The 21,993-nt window shown below is 31.3% G+C and overlaps 1 protein-coding gene across 2 annotated transcripts; it reads right to left on the reverse strand.

Moving 5' to 3' along the window:
• Positions 1–7,381: 7,381 nt before the first annotated feature.
• Positions 7,382–19,654, reverse strand: LOC112690045. Of its 2 annotated transcripts, none has more exons than XM_025563952.1 (3): positions 19,467–19,654; positions 10,794–11,003; positions 7,382–8,285 (listed from the first exon to the last, which is right to left on the reverse strand). In XM_025563952.1, exons 2-3 carry the CDS (start codon positions 10,969–10,971, stop codon positions 7,927–7,929), a joined length of 537 nt encoding a protein of 178 aa, XP_025419737.1. In that variant the 5' UTR covers positions 10,972–11,003; positions 19,467–19,654; the 3' UTR covers positions 7,382–7,926. The 2 variants fall into 2 exon arrangements, with proteins under 2 accessions (XP_025419737.1, XP_025419728.1); XM_025563943.1 differs by having other exon boundaries at positions 7,382–8,288.
• Positions 19,655–21,993: the final 2,339 nt, after the last annotated feature.

Genomic DNA, 21,993 nt, shown 5'->3' on the forward strand with positions numbered 1-21,993 from the left:
GAGTTGAAGTTTTGTAGGTTAGGTTTAATAGTAACGTTTGGTTTGATATATTTTGTTCGTTATCAATTTTCGTCTGATCTGCACTACCGATATAAACGGTATTCTATTAACGAGAGTATCATTTTATACTTGAAAATCAAAAAAAACTTTGTAAGTTCTAATATTATTAGTTAAATTCATAAGTATGTAAAACTGTTTGTGGGTTAATCCATGGACTTTCTCTGCTATCTTTACGTTTGTAAAATATCAGGTCTTACGTGAAGAACACGATATTGTGATTTGTGGTGAATAGTGTCTGTGAATATTTTTGTTATTACATTGGAATTGTACTGTTATGGATCTGATGAAATTGTACACACTATAGAATAAAAAATCCTGGTTGGTAAAGTGTAGGATTTTGATGTTGTTTTTTTTATCATATGTTTACGTTTCATTACAATATGATCGATGTGTCACATTGTCATATTTTGAAGTACTGCAGAGAATGCAGTATGTCTGTTTTGATCAATAGTTGTGCCTAGTTATTTTATTTATTTATAGTAAATAATTTTTTTTCGACCCATAATTGTCATCTGCCCATACATTTTAGAATGTTAGAAAAAAAAATTCAACAACATCACGAATAATAATGTTAATTAGTAAATATTACATTAAAGCTATTTATTGTTTGTTTTATGTTGTATATATAGTATAATTTTTTATAGTTAATCTCTCAAATACGTATGTATATAAAGATACACAATGCACAAGTTTATTACAAAAAGTATATTAAAACAAAGGTAAATCATACTTTAATCTTACTCTTATTGATTTTGCTTGTAACCATGAACAAGCACTAACCATGTATTTATTGCGTGTCGTCAGTTCAACTGTCGTGGTGTTGTATAGCGTGGAGAATGCTTTAAATAATAACTTAACTTTACATTTAATAATTGTATATATATGTATAATAATATTCTAAGTTAAAGCATTACTTGTGAAATAGTTTTAAGTCCAATTGAATACGTTTAATTTATTAAGTAAATTAGTATAAAGGTACTTGTTACGATCGGACTAAAACATATCTGACTATTAGTTTGTTCTAGACTATCTTATATACTCCGTTTTTCTGTATGAGACTGTGGTCCTCTAAAGAGATTAATACACTTGTCCTGAACATGGTTCGAGTTACATATTCGACCTTAATATATTAAAGACATTTCACATTTAATATTCTAGTCCACTAAAATACATGCGCTTCTAGATTGATTACCTATTGTATATGTAACTAATTTATATTTGTGTAATATTTAGCTAATGCTCATAATTATTTAATCATTGCAACTATTCTATTGGTGTCTATATGTGATGATTATAGTAAGAGTTATTGTAATCCTTTTTGTAGACTCCCGTGTAATGGTAATGGTAAGGGCGTACTTTTATGTAAGTCCATAACTCATTTTTTATCAACTACTATATTTTACATTCATAAAATATTATGCCCACAGATTTTTATCATTAACCATATTCTTAATTTATTTTTTGCTAATACAAATATATATCTAATATAGTTATACAATTTGAAGTCTCAGCTCATATGCATTGTTGACCTATTTAATAAAAAAAAATAGTAACTGTACAAATTTTACATAATTACAACAGTTGGATTTGTTAATATAATCTAATAATATTAGTTTATATTTAATCTATTTTATGGTTTAACTACCATATATTATGATAAAATCTGTTTTTTAGTCACACTTTGAATAAAATGAAAATCTGTTATACCTTATTATATTATTAATGATTCCTGCAGAAATAGAATTAACTCAAAAATGATAAATTATAACTTATAAATTAATAATCTTTAAGTTTACAGATAAAATGTAGAAAATATTTAAATATATTAGTTAAAGAAGTAAATTAACAGAGTTTCTTTGGGATTTGGAAGATTTGGGAATAATTTGACCATATTTAATTTTTATAGTTAAGTAGGTATAATAATTAATTGTTTTTTCAACATTAATTGTTATTTTGGATGCTGTTGTAGTTTTATGTTTTTATTATTCTGGTGTATAAATTAAAATTATTAATTATAATTAGAGCGCGGATTTCTATGCAATCACATATTTTTTTTCCTTTCAATATTTTTGGATTTTTGTCAGTTATCTCTACGAATCATCATAATTTGAAGCTAATGGTGAAATTTTTTTTTTCATATTTCTGCATATTTAGAGGTTATTGCATATTTTTGCATATTTTGGCAAAATTCAAAATTTATCGCATATTGAAGTGAAAATTTAAAAAAAAATGTATAAAATAATATTTTGTCAAGTAGAAAAATTAAAAATAAATTTCATAGTCACTAAATAATAATTTATATATATATATATATATATATTTAGTTATAAAATAAATAATCGATTACGACGTAAACTTAATCGCTCTTGCTGTGTCAGTCGATTATCGACATACCACTTGCTTCAAATATGCCCCAATAACTTCGGTTGACATCGAGGATACGTTTTCAGTCTTTAAAAATATGTTAACCGATAAACGACACAGCTTCACAGAAGATAAACTTGAAATGCATATGATTATTTATTTTAATAATAAATAAAATTTTAAAAATAAATTAAGTTCAGAAAATTCCCTAATTTTTTTTGTATTAAGTATTTAAGTAATTAATTTTTATAAGTTGAATTATAAATTTTAAATAAATAAAAAATTCTTGCATATTTTTTGCATATTTTCATAATTTTGACTGCATATTTTTTACATATTTTCATGATTTTGACTGCATATTTTTTGCATATTTTCATGATTTTTACTGCATATTATATGGCATATTTCGATACTTTTAAGTGCATACAAATCCGCGCTCTAATTATAATTATATTTTTACTCAATTAATTATACTGTCACATCAGTAAATTATGTTCAATAATGTAATTAAAAATATAAAATATATATTCATTTACTTAGTAAATGCTAATTGATTAATAAATAGTAAAAACTTTTTAGTATATTACTTATAATTACTGCTATACAATTCAATAAAATTATAAAAGTAAAATAATTAATATTCTAATTACGATTAATATTAAAATTATATATTAAAGTCATTACATGTAGTTATTGTACAAAAAATAATTTTTTCTAGGTATATTATTTTATATCATTAAATCTTAATTCAATATGTAAGCGAAAATTTGGTTGAATTTTTAGGGGTGCTAGAATAAGATTAATCAAAAGTTAAGTGATCCAATAAATTTTAAGTGGACTAAGCCCTCTAAATTCTCTCAAGTGTCTGCTTATAAACCAATATGTCCTTTCATAATTATAAATTGAAACATCAATCTTGTTTTTTTAAATCAATTTAGAATTGTTAGAATTATTAATATATTATCCATGAGGTAATTACATTTCTGTAGAGTTACATTAGTAGATATTTTCTCTCACATTGTAAACTAGATGTATAAAACTCTTATTATTATCAAATTTACTTATTGTATTGTTTTTAAATATTGGTTGTAAATCAATTTTTTTTTTAATAAAAGGTGGTTTTATTTATTTTCTTTTTATTTGCTTAAAGACCTAGATTTCGTAATACATAATTTCAAATAATATGTTACCTATTTTTGAATACTAAATAACATAAGAAAAAAAAGGAAAAGTATATTAAGAATTATTTAATTATGAATCATACGTCATAAATTATGGAAATAACGAAGCTTTCTAAGAAATTAAATTTTTTTGTTAATAATTCATATACCATCCAGACGCCTTTGGTTGGAAATAATATTTAGATATACTCACCCATCTTCCAATATAATTATAAATCTTTTAATTGGAGAAGAAATGTAATACTGTAGTGCGTATTCTATAAATTATAATCATATTACATTCAATACCTACTACAATAATTATAATATTTCATATACTTGGAATTTAGTTTGTCAGCTAGCTAGGTACCTACTTTAAAAAGTATGTTAATGTATACTAGGTACATGTTTGTTTTTTACCACCTACCTGATGGGGATATTTCTGACATCAGTGTCAGTAATTCATATATGACTTGAGATGATTACATTTCTAGACTCATTCTATTCAAAGTTTTGCACGTTGGAATGATGAATAGAAAACGAATAATAAAAGCGAGTGAGATTTGAAAAATAGATCAATTTGAAAATGCGAATCGTAAGCGCTATGTATAGTTCATCAACGGTAAAATTGTTCGAATGATTCAACAGAAAATAGTATAAATATTAACAACGGATTTTTTCTTCTTAACTGTATACCTACCTATTAATTGATAGAAATATTTAAACAATACGACTGTCAACAACTGCATGTTACAGTTGTTGATATACTTCATTGTATAAAATATTATATAGATTTTATATTGGTACCACACAGCTGCTCTGTATGAATAACCTGACGATTGATGTGTAATTGCTTACTTTCTATCTACAATAACAAAAGATCTATTCATATTATTCAAATTTATTAGATTATAACAGTTGTGAAAATAACGGGAACTGTTAAAAATATACATTATATTTCTTTTTGTCTTTTAAATTTTGAGATGATATCTAATAACACTTTTATTATTTACATATTTTATCCTGCATAAATCAACGAATTCTAAGCTCTTAGGTTAAAAAATGGCTATATTAATATCAGAGTAGAAATTTATATTTTATCCATTTATGGCAATGGCAATATTATTAATATTAATATTTTGATTTGAAATCTCCTTGTTTTCTGTATATTTGTTGTTTTGAAAATTATTAATTTAAAAATGTTGAATAAAATACTATGTTTTAATGGTATTTCATATTCTGTAAATGTTATTATATTCTAATAATATTATATTTTATCAATATTATTAAAAATTTTTTTTCTATAGAAGTAAATTATAAAAAAATAAAATAAATGTATTACACGGATTTTGATTTTTATACAACCTGTTTAGGTTAGCATCTTATAGACTGTACTTATGTATCTCGTAGTCTGATTTTAATCAATCAAAATTTACAGATAAAAAATTAGTATTATTTCAGATACTTAGGTCACAGTGGTGGTTATCGTATTATGGTGTACAAGAGCACATGAACTATAAAAAAAAAAAAAATATTTAAAAAAATTATTAATTTCTTATAGTAAATTATAATGAGTTATTATGCAAATAGTCTGTTATTAACAAAAATATTTATTAATGAAAAACATTTTTGCAGATTTTCGTGTTCGTCGTTACGTGAATCGCGTTGATCGTGGAAACAAGATTATTTTACCGTGTTGAAGAGCTACAGAGCTTTAAAAAATTAAATGTTGATGAGTACGTTATGTGTACCTATATACATAACAAAACTAATATATTTTTACCCGCCTTCTCAAGTATTTTACAAATTATTTGTGCATCACCTAATGTGAACCTCACGAGTCGCTACTGCTATACTGGTTGTATCTATACAGTAATTTATTGTATACATTTACCAGTTATCTATGTAATTTTTAAATTGTGAAACGATATAATTCCTCTCGGGTTTTTTTTTAAAAATAAGAGAGAAAAACATACTCAATAAATTCTGTAAGTAGTAGTATCCAGTAATATGTACTATGGTTAATTCAATCTAAGGAACGACTTTCGAAGGAGAGCCATCCAAATAAGGGAGGATTGGCCTATTGGGAAATCGGGAATCTTCCCGATAGATCGGTCCTTGTTTGGGCCGCTCTATATTATTATATAATTACAAAAAAAAATTTTTATTTTATAAAATAAATAAAAATCATTAAAAAAATAAATATATATTTAAAGCTGCATTAAGATCAAAATTCAAGTTCAAGTTGGAACTGATTAATCATGTGATTTACCCAAAATTATTATAGCTATAACTATAGTAAAGTTATTGTAAATATTACTAATTTAGGGGTGAAACTGAACAAATTTGAAATTTATGCAAAATTTTTTTTGGGAGGGAGGAGGGGTAAAATAGTTTAATTTGCGGTTCATGGGCCGGTTTGTTTCATATTTCCTGGGCCGAAAATAATTGCCAATCCGCCCCTGCATCCAAAACACTACAGCAAACACTTATTCCACCAAACGCCGAGATTCGGTTAACATTTCTACCTTATTCGACTGCGGAAGACGAATAGTGCTGAAAGTTCGGACCATTGAAGGATTCAGAGCTTGGCCGTATGTACGCCTACGTAAATGTGAACAACGCTCCAACGGATCCCAATCCCGACATAGCTCCATCATTCGTTTTGTATTTTACGCGCACATTAGCTTATTGTCAGAACAGTGCTGTGGTGACGAAATCAGAAAAAAAAAAATCTGAGTTGGGCGTAAGCATAAGACTACAAGGCATCACTCCATCATACGACTGGATTAAAAGCCTGATTATATTTATCATTCGCTCGATACGAAAAATATTTTTAAATAAATAAAACACATCAATTGATTGGATAACTATTAACCGTGTTCGCTTATGATGAACAGTAACTCACTGACTTGACCACTATACCACCCGGCCAACATAAAAAACATCACGAGGCAGGGAATCTGTCCTACTCGAATACACGGTTCGCCGCCTCTGCAGAGTGCAATGTACACAATCTATTCGCCGTCAATTAGTGTTTACTTTTTTAATGAAGATCCATGTATGCGCCCGTAAAGGAACAGTGATTGTCGATACGGCCGTGTCATTCCTGCTGTATTCGTACAATTAACTTTTATGGATCGTTCGGACGCGTGTGTTTCTTTTAGATCGTGTATTGTGAAAAATCACGAAAACCACTGTCACAGTGATGATATTACATTTTTATGGTACAAGTGCGGATTTAAGATGTCCAATTGGGGGGGGGGGAATCAATTATCGATGTTGATAATCAGGGTTTATTATTTTAAAATTTGTTCGCATCAGGATAATGATGACTGAGACCAAGTTTACCTAGTAATTATTTATTTAAGGAGACCTAAATTATAATATTATAAAATATTACGTGATATAACTATTATTTTTCATTTTATTTCAGTTCCTGTAGTGCACTTAAATAAATAATATACTAACATTTTTGTGGTAATAAATAAACAACAATTTTTTTTTAAAAATGTTTGGGTAATTCAATATATTCTTTTAATGCTTTTACTTATTATAATATTTTTTTTTGAGATTTGAAGGGGAATTTCTCCCACGGCACTCCCTTTGTATCCACATCTGGGATGGTACAGTAATACAGGTACAGGTACGTAGGTATGTTTGCGAGGGACTTGTCGTTCGTTTGAGTTTGAAACAGCACTCAGAGTGCAGGATGTCGTCAAGGTGTATAGGACGGTAGTATAATAGTAATTATAACATTTCTCTCGAAAACGAATTATTCAATAAACACGGTCGAGTATAATGTAATGTGTATTATTAGGTACCTCGTGTTCTTAGAACAATATAATAATTGTAACGCGCAATGCATCACGTGTTTTGATATTTGCATAAAATGTATAGATATTCAAAAGATCTATGTGTGCGCGTGTGTTAGATGCATTAATTACGTCTGTATTAATAATCATATGACAACGTTGTTGCGGTTTGAGTACCTTCTGCGTTATGTATACTTATAGTATATGCAAAATGTGTACCAGCTGTAATTTTTTGTACAGCTCGGACGGGGATAACGAATTTCATTGCGGTGCAGAAAATTTGATTTTGAAAACGTATTCTATGTATTTTTGTGGGGGATTCAATACAAATCGTTATAAAAATATAAATAAAAATAAATAAATAAATAAATATTGCCTTATAGAAGACAACGACAATCTACATATTATACACGCGATTCGAATAATAATAATAATAATAATAAATAAATAAAATAAAAAACGAAAAAACTGTAATGGCCTCTGTATTCATCCGTTCGTGGACTCCGTCGTCATCATCATCATCATCATCATCGGCGTCTTCTGGCCGAGTAAGACGACTGCGCGCCTTGACCGCCGTACGCGCTTTGACCACCGTACGAACCGTGACCGCCGTACGAGCCGAACGACTCGGTGGGCGTCGTGTGCCACGGGGTCTCGATGATCTTGTACGACGGCGGATGGCTGTCCTTGCTCTTCTTCAGGGTCATGATCAACTGGGCGACCTGTATAAGCACGCTGATCAGCGCCAGCCCAACGCCTTTGAACGCCAACACGTGCCCGATGGCCGCCATCAGCGTGCTGATCACCATTTTTACGTAGTTCAGTCCCATGTGCATGGCCTCGTACTTGTTCTTATGGCCGCCACCACCACCCTTCTTGGCCCTGGCTGCTGAGGAAAAAAAACGGTTTCGTTGAATCAATACGCTACGGGTATGATAAATAGTGCGGGAACACCGGAGTGCAAAGCCTTAAGTGTATTCTCGATTATCTGCAGAACAGGGTGACATGGCGTTCATGAATAAGCGGATAATCCTCTAAATTTAAATTGAAACCAAAATCGAACAAATCTATTGCGAAAAAAAAAATGAAATATTGTAATTTTACATGATATTTTAGAAATATTAAATAAGAGTACCTTTTCTTTTTGTTTAAAAATGCATATTATATTTATATTATATATTTTTTAACTATCATTTAACAAGTTTTTGCATTTTTGTTTGAAAATATTTCTTTTTAACTTGCAATTAAAATTTTTTCAACAACTAACCTAACCATAGTGTTATGTATATGAATTATGTATGGAAAGGTTTTCTTTTTGTATGTATATAAGACCGCGGATAATCAAGTGTACACAGTATAATGTTTAGTATACTAGGCCAAGCATCTATTTCATTAAGATCCCTCCTTATCCTTACCAGGTCAGTGGTAAAACTAGGATCTCGAGTTTCCGATGAAAATCAGGTATCTTATCGATACTGATTAACAACGCGCTATTGAATTTTTATTTTTTACCAATATAATGACGATGTACTCGATGGTTACGTTGTACAATAATACTAATAAATAACGGGCAACAGGGGCCCTAAAACACCACTGACCTCCTGTGAAACATTTTAATGTTTAATGTTTCGTGAGACAAAACGATCGAATAGAATAAATTGTACCGAATTTCAACCATAACCTCTCCACTACGCCAATTATTACGTGGCAACGGCAGCGGCGAAACTTACTAACGTATTTAGGATTTTTTCCATAGGAACAGGGAAAGGATCGATTTTCGCTAGTATACGTTTTATCGACTCAAAAATCTTTTATTCCTTCACCTCTTCTCATCCTTGTCTTTGTACAATCTTATTATATATTAAGATATAATCTTACATTTTTGCAAATTAAACATTTTGTGTTTCGTTATATTTATTAATGTGTTATTATTATAATTTTTTTTTTTTTTTTTTGTAAAAACAATCGGATTTTCTGAAAGCCTAGGTTATACGAAGAAATATTTGTAGAACGCATCGCCTCTCAAATACGACTCATTCGCGACTTGTTTTCGACATTATTTGACGCGTATACTTATACATAAGTAATATTGAAGTTCACGGTTTTGCGTGTATTTTAGGTCACGACCCACGGAGGATAACACTCATAACATTATTATGCTTATCCTGTACGTACGTCACTATCGCGTGGTATGCGCTGCAGCAAAAGCCGGTCATCCAATAAAATATTAACATCAACCGTATAAATTACGCGTGTGCTGCAAACCCGTCAAGTATATGGAAAACCGTGCAAAACAAAATAGTTACACGTAATATTACGCAGGATTTGGCTTGAGTGAAATATAATAAAAATAATGAACTGCACTCCGTGTACCTGATGGGGCGTGGAAAGATATGTAATTATAGGAGAGAAGGAGATCTTGAAGTTTGACGTAGTTCCATAGAAGTTATAATAATAATAAGGTTGTTTTATTTTAATGTATCAGGAGAAAAATAAGGTGTGATCAAATTTGGAATTTGTCGTAGCAGTAATTATAATAAGTACGTCTTGTCTTTCACGTCGTGGTGCGATACTGATCCGATACGTTTTCCTATACTGTACGAAGAAATATACATATTGATACTACTGAAAACGCGAGTAATAAAACAAATAGTTCAAACTTTATAAAATCCGTAGAGGTTATACGGCGTTTGGACGAATAATATCTGAAATATATCGAAGATGTAAGCACGCAATCAAATGTGTAATTATTGAATGATGTTACATTTTTAAATCCAAGAACTATAATTAGCCTACTTACAGGAATGCTTTTATCATTTTATAAAACCTTAAACAATAAGAATGCATGGGTGGGAAGGTTTGAAAATCAACACATTTACCGTGATGAATTACGTTATATGTCGACAAATCAAATTGGTAAACGAAAAACATTACGAGTGATGTGTGAACCGTGAGATATTGTCGGCCAATACATGACGCGTACACGTGTTGTAAAACTATAGAGGTGTATCTGTCTAGTTGATACGTGAACGGATGACACATATTATTTACATATTGTGTATGAATAATACATGCAAATCGGGTGAAATTAATATTTAATTATAGATTATTTTTTTAACGAATGGTGCGTGTTGCACAAGTGATAAAATCATCGGCTGCGACATTTATTAAACATGAGAGAGATTCGACGATACATTTTACGGCTTTCGGCGTACGCATACATTCGTCGGAGGGCGTAAAAACGCAATAGGTGTTTAATTTTGAATGTTAAAACGTTACGAAAAATCTACGTGTTAAGTCAGTAGGTTAAGTTTGTATGCATTAGCGCTTGTAATGAGTGCACACATTATAAGCGTTCAGAATTTAAATTAAATGAGTCCAGTAGTTTTATTACCGGTGAACACGTCGGTAGACTCAGCGGCAACTAGATCTTCGGGTGATGTGACACGATCAGTGATTGAGCCTGTTTCGGCGGACAACTCAGACGCTGATCTGATGTTTCTTTGACCGGGAACACCATAACACGAGCAAACGGCTACGGCCATCAAAATCACAATTGATATCTTGTTCATTGTAAATTTGTTTCTGTTGACTATTTAAAAATCTAAAAAAAAAAAAAAATGCGTTTGATTCAATACTTAAAAAATAAGTGGTTATATCATTAGCTTGATTAATTATGAATAGAGAATAGTAAAATTATAATTGTATTAAAAAATTAAAATAATGAAAACATGTTTGTTTTCACACATAAAGTCTTGAATACCGATTTAAGAATGTTTGTTTAATAATCTCAATTTATATCCACCAAGACAAACGATTGATCAAAATCGAAGTAATAATAATAGCGTATTTACGCCTATATAGGGAATTGAGTTTACAGAGTTTATACAACAATTATAATATTAGTTATAAGTAATAATGAATAATGATAATATTGATACTTTGGTAAAAATAATACTTGAAGATAGTTTTAATTTATAATGATTAATAATTAATAAATTATTTATTTCTTCTTCATTGTATAAATTCTATAAAAAAAAGTTAATTAAGATCTTGAATAATACGTAGGAACCAACCAACCTATTTTATCCAAGATTTCAGGACAAATAATATAATCATGTAATATTTTATAAATAAAAGAGATATCAATAAGTTTTCTTTTGGAAGACAAGGTATGTAAACCTAATTTTAACACTAGTTCATCAGTAGTACACAAATTTATTTGACAAATATCTTAAGAAGTGGGATTGTATTTTATTTAAATTATTTATGTGTCCAGATTGCAATGAGTTCCATAGTATGGACCCATACTTAATATTTGAACGAACTAGTAAACAATATAAAGTTCTTAAACATTGAATATTATTAAAATCCCAAAATTGTCTCCTAATAAACCCTAACATGCGCATTGCTTTATTGTGTATACATGATATGTGATCAGAGAATGTAAGATCAGTTGACAGTATAATACCTAGGTCTTATATAGAATAAACTATATTGATTTGTTGGCTGTCTGAAAAATAATTATATAAAAATGGTTTTTTTTTTTTTTTAAGCGACCTGCGTTCATAGCAAACCAGTTCCTTATATATATATGATCCGTATATTGTTATAAATTATAGAACTAGTTATACTGTATACATGTATTTTCCGTTCAAAAGAGGTTATAAGAAATTATTCCTGTCTTAGACTACTTTTAATTGGAATGCGTGTGTTTGAAACAGTTTTATCCAAAACTGATTCTGACTTCCGGAGTATGGAATACATCATCTGAATATGGCAAGATAAATTCATGCAGCGCGTTTATCCACCAAGTTCTGATACATTTCTCTAGATTATTTTTCCTTTCTTTTTACGAATCAGATTGTTTTACCAGCGTAGAATTGTTTATTTAAACAAAATAAAATTACAATTATAATTGTTTCAGGTTGTGTCTCGGGCACGTCAACTGCACGTATGTATATCGTCGTCGTTCGAATTAAAATCGCGCGGTCCGATGAGAAAATAAATTGGTTTTTTTGGATTGACTGTATGTGTGTACTATATTATGCACTGCATTTTGTGTACGACAAATGGATTTATTTGTCCGTCTAAAATAATACACAAACCCAGTGAAGATCAGAACTTTTCCTCCGTTGAACCGCACGTAATATTTTTACACCGCTCGCCGCAAAAACTTTTTTATCGTTCAATATTAACTATGTAAAATAAGTTTTAAGTCCGATGTCCTATATAAGTGATTCGTAATACCCGTAATGGTTAACTGTTTCTAAAGAGTGTGCGCTTGATCAATAGTTCTGCATTAGTTGTGTACAACTGGTAATTTGTAAAACACGAGATTGAAATACACCCCCTTCAAGCCGCTACCGTTCGAAATTTTGTATTCCATCGGCCATGAACCGTCGGTACAAGCAAGTCGTGCGTTGCTCTAGGGTGGTATGGAGATTTAAAGAAATCGAAGCGGCAAAATTAGATAAATATCGACAACAGACGACAATAATTACTGTTATGCGTGTTAACCGTTATCGTATTTAGATCCACTATAGCAGCTAGCCGTGACTGCGAAAGATTGCAGCGCATTATGATTCCGATTAGTAATGTTGTTTTGTAAAGAGCGGTAATACGATTTTCTGATGACGGGCTTGCTAATTGGTTCCGATACCGAAATCGACCGCGACCCCTTCAGTGCACAGATTTACGGTTTCTGAAGATCGGCGTTTCCGTCGAGTGTCGGACCGCCAAGCTCATGTGAGTGGAACGAGTCCAACGAAATTCTTTCGCGCGATCGCGTGGACAAAACGGCGCAACGTAACAATCACACACGCGGCCGAACCGGAGACCGCATCAGCAGATTCGTGACACGAAAGACGAAACTCTCACCGATCGCGGACGTTAATAATAATAATAATAAATAAGTCGTTTAATATGCGTGTGCGCGTCAACAAACGGATTTCTAATAATATACATTTCCATTGTGTCGGTAATTATTTCCATGTGATCGACGCGCGCACGCGGGCTGACGACAATAACGGGTTGAACGTTGTCATTCCGGTCGCGTTCCACTCGGAAATCTATTCGTCAATATAATATATTCGCCGCTATCACGTAACCCGGTATAATATAAGTATTGGAAACTTCGGTTGCCACAATCTTATTGTGTCCGGCAAACGGCTTCGACCGCCGTTCGTCCATCATGCGGTAGTTACTACGGGTAAACAGTAACGGTGTACGAAAAAAAAATGTAATTCGTACCGTCTAGGTCAAACGTTTTAAATTCGTCTGTAACTGTTCATTTCGGTACTCCATTTCATTTCCCCGAAAACCCCGTTTCGATGCAAAATCGTGCGACTGAAATATTTAGTGGTACCTATAAGCGTGAACTGTATTATAAAATAATATCAAAAAACGCCCCCTAGAAAAAATTCTAAAAACCCCCACTGAATCGATCATACTGTTTACGATTCGCCAGGTTAACGAGGACGAAGAGTATTGCGAAGACGCGACGAGGCGTCCGGCACGCATAATGTAGGTACGGTATAGTTTCACACGACGGTGATCACAATGCACACACGTGCTGACACAATTGCCGTTATTATAATGCATTATTATAACAGGGATCGGCAAGTAATGTCAATTGAAGTCCGGAAGATTAAAGTAATGAATGCCGAGAAATGCCGAGAAACGAGTGCCGGAGAAAATAATTATTTTGTTTCGGGACAACTGTAATCCGAGTCAAAATAAAATTATTATGCTAATACAAATAAAATATTCCATTTTTTCATTAATAATAAATTATTCCAACGAATGCATTTAAATAAGATATGTTGACGGTCCAGTTATCTGCATTCCGTGGTCCACCAGTTTCCGACCACTGCATTATTGTACACAAGCCGTAGACCGACTTGAATTCATTGACTGTTCAGATAAACCGACACCGATTTTCAATCGATTAAGACGGAGTTATTTAACTAAAATATAAATGTAATTGCCTTATAAATAAACCTTCCACGTATAAAATCGCATAAGACTATATCGTAAGTTTTTGATTGGGTACAAAATCTTGAATGGATAAATCGACTGTTCTGAATTATTACAAAAAATCGACCTTAAAGTACTCTCCTTCAATTTTACGAGCAGATGTACTAAATCCTTGTTTTACTTTATCTCAGATAAAATAAAATTATTTCACTTATAGTCTGTTGTGTCGTTTACTAATAATGTATGATTAAATAAACAATTTCGTTAAACCGCCACGTAAAAACATATATTTACAATTTAAATAATGAGTGTATATTTTTATTTAATACTTATTAATTTCTTATAAATATTATAGTACTTAGGGGATTTGTTATTTATTGACTTTTTTATAATAATAAATAAATAATTATTATTATTCGTGCCGTTCTATGATCGCACGAGAGCACCTACGAAATGCCAAGTTATCCGATGATTATATATAATAGTATACTATTTAACGAGCGTGATCGAGTGTTTCAGTCGCGTCAAATCCGTTTTAACTGCGTATAAATGTAGGTTTGCTCCCGTGAACGTAACATGTGTCACGGTGGGCATGGTGTTAACATTGAACTTGAAATCATTCGATATACAGGAGCGAATATAAAATCCCACACAAGTTATAGCAGGTAAAAATTACCCTTGGGTAAGTCTACATAAGTTCCTATAAAAAAAAAAAGAAATATATACTTGTATTTAGTTTCTACACGAATGAAAATTATAATAAATACAAATTGTTTTCCAGCTTTATTCAAATTTAGGACTGACAACGTAGTTGGTGTGATTCAAATTTGTTTATTTTATTTTAAGTAAAAAATCTTATCTAAATTGTAATTAACATAATACATATTTAATATGATAATAATTATGATTATAAAAATAATAATATAAATTCAATTTGCGTGGCTCAATACGAAAGGTTTAACTTTTAACATAATCATACCGTATTATTTGTCTTAAGTTGCATTCTAATATTTTATTGTTTATATAATTTTGTTTATTTCACGTATTTTTTGAGGTCTATTGGTGCCTGATGTTCTCATTTTAATATACTCCTATACATCTGTTTAAAACATTTCTAATACTTCTATTATTTTGAATATATTAGGATAATGATGATAATCATTTGAGTTGAATTTGAAGTCAAAAATGTTGATAAGCATTTGTAGTAAGACTTCTATAAGAACTAGCACTGGCTTAAATACTGGGAAGGAAGTACTATTTTCATTTATGTACTTTATCACTAAATAATCGCAAAGTTCGTTTATTTTATTATTATCTAGTTTTTCAACCATGAAACGTGAATTTTTGTTCATGTAAGAGCTTACGCTTAACTATTTAATTACTTTATAATTAGTTATACTTATTAACTTCTATTTCTACAACATGTCATCAAAATTACTCTTTTCTTACGAAGAAGATTAGTTGACTAGATTTAAAACATATGCAAATTTGTCAAAACAAAGTCTCAACAATTCTCTGAATTTTCTCTGGTCACGGAACAAATGTTTCTCAATTAAAACACTAAAAAAACCTTTAGATTTTTTAGATTGAAACATATCATGGAAATTTTGACTTTTTTTAAACATATATTTGATAAGTAATTCTTCGTCATCTGTTTCTTCTAAAAGAAGAAGTTTAATAAGTGTCTTATTTTTCTACAGTTTAAGTGACATGATATCTACGTCCTATTCTGCACCTTAAATAATATTTTATTTTATATGAAGAATATGAGCAGCGATATGTTTTGCGGCTAAGTTTTATAATCTGAAGAAATTTCGTGATCGGTCGCACGTTGGTCACACGACCAAAGAAATAGCACCTTTACGTTAATGAAAATATTGTCAATGCAGTGGCGATTGGATGTAATAATATTTTACCTGTATGTATCATAATATAATATAATATACGGAATGTGTGATTATAATTATTACTGTAATTGTTGTTACGCTCTTGGAAGTACCGGCGATTAAAGTGAAATGATTTGCGGTTTAGCGGTTGAAACGATCGCTAGGATCTGAGTGAAAGAACATATTTAACTAATTACGTACATGGGTCTATGATGTATTCTTTGTTTAGTGAATTTATAAATTATTTCTCGCACGTAGGAGAAAATAAGTGGGTTAGAAAAAAGATCTCCAACACCGGTCAATGTAAAAATAAAAAAAACATATTTACTATTTATATTTTACAAATAAATTTATATATCCAGGATTAAGCATTTATTAATTATATATTTATAACATTTGTTTATTATTTATATTTATATATTTATTCATTTATCATTTAACCAAAACCTAGAGGTTTTGCTATTTGTTGAATGATTTATGTGTAGGTACTATAATATTTTAAACGAATAAAAGTGTCAAAACGAACAGCCGTTCGTAGGACCCATAAGTTTGATCTCGAAGGTACACGAAATGACCGAGTTTCGTTATTATTAGCAAGATTAATGTCCTCGTATAGGTTGTAAGTGGCCAACTAGAGTAGTATAGATAAATCGTGTTTGTTTTTTGCCGTTCAAGTTTTAATAGACCGAAAAATATACTTTCTGGCGTAATATCATGCGATTTTTATACGTTTACTCGGTATCAAAATATTGCGATCAAAACTGTCAAGTGAAATATGAACTATAGTCTCGAGTAATTAAATACACGAACAGTGTGACATATATGTATGACTATATATACGGTATATAACTATAGGGCTGTCATTTTACGATTCATATTATACGGATTACATTTAAAAGATAACCGAATCGGAAAAATATCATTGTTGAGCGTGAAATATAGTCGTTTTTAGTTATCCGATTATTCAAACGCTTCGCTCGAACGAAATAATAATACACTATTGATATCTATAACTACTACACGACTGAAAAATTGGTTGGACATAATTGACTTTCGATTTTTGGATATTTTTTCTAGTAAGACCGCGTGTTTGTTATGGTTAGTAAATATATTTATTATATGTGTCAGAAGTATTAATTATGTGGCGTATAGTATTTTTTTTTTTATAAAAAATATTTAGAGGAATCATTAATTTACAACTCAACATATTATTATGCCACTGACACGGACCGAACAATCGTACCATATTTATATTGTATTTTTTTGCGTTTACTTGTTCGTTATTATTTGTATTTTCACGAAATAGTGAAATATTATTATACAACTTTTATTCGATTCTTGGTGTTTTTAAATATGTTTTGTACATTTGGTAGTCAATATATTATTGAAGCGAATTAATTTTGTTTATGAAAAGAATGAAACTTCAAGTTTTAGCTAAAAAATAGTTTACTTTGACCTGAGCAAAAGATCACTTTCTTATTTTTCATAGTTTCTGATAATTTTTTTTAAATGGTCATTTTATGACGATATGAAATCTTGTCTGTGTAATTTAGTTGGAAAAATATTTAATCCATTAAGAATTAGACTTTATCTATTCGTCAGTGCAAAATGTTACAAATTTCAGAAAATATAAAGTCATAAAAAATGTTATTTTTGTCCGAAATACTATAAGTAATAGTCATAGTTATGGGACGGTTACAAGTTTATAGTTAATAACAAATAGGAACAATTTATTTCAAGTATTAAACTTAAGCAGTGTTAAAATTAAATCACAATTTATAATTGGAAGTTTGTACATTTTTCTGAGAAATGGTAATAGGTAGTTAAAAGTTGTTGGAATAAAAATTAATTGAAACTTTAACGAGATTATAATATTAACATAAGAATTAAACATACGAACACATTATATGAGTATGAGTTAACATTTGCATATGGAAATTATTATATGTAAGACTAACTGAAAATTATTTATTTTTTTAGAAAATCATTTATGTTTAAAAATATATTCGCACATTTAAGTACTTTATCGTTCGTTTATTACAGTACAACATCGATCGAAAAGTAATAAAATGGTAATTTTACAAACTTTAAACTATTGCGTACGGTCCCATTTTTTCGGTTACAGTACTAGCAACCGTCGAGTGCAATGAAGAGACAATACATAAACGGTGGAAATAAAGAAATCACTACTCGCAAACAAACCCTACGTTTAATTATAATGACATCCCATTCTGTTCCAATTGGTCTAGAATAATATCTATATAAGAAAATTGGTAAGCAGTACAAAAGATTCGACGGGTCTTTGCCCGGTGAATTGTATTTATTTACGATAGATAACGGAAACTAACTAATTTTGTTTTTTTTGTGCATTAATTTCATCTGATAATTTTGTTCAACTATGAAAACCAATTGCTCGTGACACCTGTTAGGCCGTGAACTATATTTTACCACGAATAATAAGAAATAAATTAATATAACACGTTTTAACCATTTTTACCTTAAGCATAACTTTATGTACAACAATAACACGAACTCTAATTATCTTCTTCTTTTTTTTCATACGAAACTCATCTGTTTTCAAAAGCGATTACTGCAGTACCATAATAATTATTCTAAATAATCTGAAAATGTGTATCAGGCAACGTAGAAAATTAAAGCCGAAAAGCGTCGTACAGTATACGTGTGCGTGTTTGTGGAATGTGCTTGAAAAAAATTAGCAGTAACGCGTACGATACGTGATAAAAGAAAAAACGTTTGCGGTAAACGTCGCGCCGGATAGTATTTGATATTTTACAACAGCATTAAGTTTTTGTCTTACGAAGCCTTCCTTAAACCAAAATGAACTTTTAGACTTCTAGGGAAGGCTGTTTTATAACCACGGCGAACCGTTTTACCGTTTTTAAAAACGGCAAGTTTTGCGACGGATGTTATGCTTGTGTCCAGCGCAGTAGGTGCACAACCTGGCGGTAGCCAACAATTTACCACCAAATGAATAAGTTATGCGCGCTGTTTTACGTAACTTTATACTTGTATACGTTTTGTTTTACGTTTCGAGCCGAAGAAACACCACGGTTGCCCAACACCAACGGGTTTGACTTGAAACGCGAAATGTTTGAAACGCGCCACGGAGTTCACCACCGGGCGGCGGATCGGAAAATGTTGGATGATCCAGCGCGGTGCGCAACACTCTCTTGTAAAATTACCTGATCCTGTGGGCTGCTGCGGCGTCCGGGATACGGCGGTTGGACCCCGCGGTACAGGGACGGCTGATGGGCGGTAGTAGCGGCGACGGCTGAAACGTACGGCGGACTGTTCGGGCACTGGCAGCACGGGCGGCGGCGGCGGTCGGGGCGAACGCGTTCGGTCGAATGTTCGTCCGTCCGGTCCGGCGCCGGGTATTTAATCGGTTCCCACCAGGCGGATTTGGGACGGCGGCCGCGCGCGAAAGCAGCCCGCCGCGGTGGAAAGCGAGAACGGCCGCGCACCGGTTCGCGCCAATCGCTACCGGTTTGTGTCTCGCCGAACACGTCAACGGCGAAACGGTTTTTTTTTTTTTTTTTGTTAAGATTTTTTCCTCCCGTTTCCGTCCGCTTGCGGATTCCACCGGCCAGCGGACACGGCACGTCGTCACCGTCCGAGGTCGCTGCTATCGATTTTTCGTGACGTTGTCGCGCGGCCACTCTTGGCGTGGTCAAAGCGTTCCCCCCCCCCCCCCCCCCCGCCACCGGTACACTACTGATCGTGAATCGTGATCGGAGCCCAGCGCTTCGCATTTGAACCGAATCCCGGGGCCCGCGATAAGTGTCGAGTGAGAACAGTCGGTTTAGGAAATCGTTCTGATTTTGCCCAGAGCACAGCGTTTCTTAAACTTTTTTATCCGTGGAACCTTTTTCGATGTTCACATTCTTCGTGGAACCCCTTACTTTTTTTTTTTTTAGATTTTTTCTGGATTATTCGTAAATAAATTATAATCATATTGCGCTTAATTTTAAATATACGTTAAAATAACTATAAAAATAACAATAATTGTATGCGTATATAATAATTCTTCAATAATAATTACTTTAATTAGACTATTCCATATGGCTTATACATTGTTATTTAATATACTAAGATTTTTTCTTTCTGTAGTGCGAATATATTTTCACCATTAATAATCTTTAGTTGGACATTTTAAAGTAATTTTCTTAAAAAATGTTAAAAAATAATGTAAGCTCCCAGGATTCCGTGAAACACAGTTTAAGAAACGCTGGCCTAGAGCCTAGTAAAAGCTTACGGCCGGCACATTGTTCATGACGAATCTAAAAGACGCACATGTCGAAATACGTTACCGAAAATACGAAACTCACATAAAATCTAGTTGATAAAATATTAATTTTATTTGGTATTAGATGAAAGGGCAAACGCAAACCTATGTATGTTACAATTTAAGTATTGAATTCCGTTGTTTTTTATGAAATAACTAGGTAGTTCATGAATTACCTACGAATGTTTGAAATCATACATGAAAATTATACTTTAAATATTTATTTATTTTTTTTTTACTTATTTCTAGTCATTCTATACAATTTTAGTTTGATATACTAACATGTTAAAGTATAAAATGCATTAAAACATTTTATTTATTTTTAATTTAGTTAATTATTTATTTGTACATGCAAAGTTATATTGTAGGAACAGTGAACGCTTGTGACTGTAAGAATATTAGTAAACTTTAAAACTTAACAATTATATCGACAATCAAAATAATAATAAATGTAAAACGATAATTTTATCTAACACGATAAACGTACACGAACACTTTAGTCACCGACAACAAGAACATCAGTTTTATCAAATTTATTGCTATGATGGACAGTAAAATAACGATATTGTACATGTATGAATCTATCTGACACATAAACGAAGTGATAAAAGAATGTATAAAATAACTAGTTAAAGTATAAATTATATACATCACCTACACGTTTTAGTTACTTTATAAATTATCTAGTTATTTCATAAACTATCTGATTCAATACTTTAACTGTACTATATATATACAGGGCCGGCTTTAGATACGTTCGAAGCACAGGGTGCCAAAATCAGAAGGGCGCGTGAGAGGCGTCGGAATTAGAATTAAATTTTCATCAACCGTTGGCGACACAAATCATCTACTACGGATAAAAAAAGAAAAATGTTACGATATGATTCAATATAAATTTGATTACTATTATAATTATCATTATTTATTATTCTATCGACATCCAAGGATAGGCCGCTCTTGTAGGTACAATTACAGTTTTATAAACTATCATTATATTATTTTAAATAAAACGTATGGATAGATATTTAATATTATACTTTATTAATGAAAAAAGTATGTTTGTTTGAATCACTGTTCCTTCATTGTTTCCTATAATAGTTTCAAAACATACGGTCAAAAAAGCACTCTCCTATTCATTTAAATGTTATAAATTATTAAAACGTATGTACACTGCATATTTCATAGAGCGGATGTAATACCGCCGGCGCAGGATATGCACGCACATAATATTATGGTCGTTTTAACGCCATTATTCCGGCAAATAACATTTCATAAAATATCTGCATGTTTAGAATACAGACATTATTTAGCATGTAGGTACGATCAGTCGGGACTAATGGCATAGAGCGTTATTTTCTTCTACGAACTGTATTCCGCGAGTACTGTATGTCTGTTTCGGATATCGACGACGATAAGACGATCAT

This window comes from Sipha flava, unplaced genomic scaffold, assembly GCF_003268045.1.
Source record: "Sipha flava isolate LNK unplaced genomic scaffold, YSA_version1 113_pilon_pilon, whole genome shotgun sequence".
NCBI lineage: Eukaryota > Metazoa > Arthropoda > Insecta > Hemiptera > Aphididae > Sipha > Sipha flava.

Bases quoted from the DNA above. Each gene is read 5' to 3' on its own strand.
- LOC112690045 (XM_025563943.1), bottom strand. From the start codon at position 10,971: ATGAACAAGATATCAATTGTGATTTTGATGGCCGTAGCCGTTTGCTCG. The intron at 8,289-10,793 runs GTAATAAAACTA...TTTTTTCCTCAG, and splicing joins GTCTACCGACGTGTTCACCG to CAGCCAGGGCCAAGAAGGGT.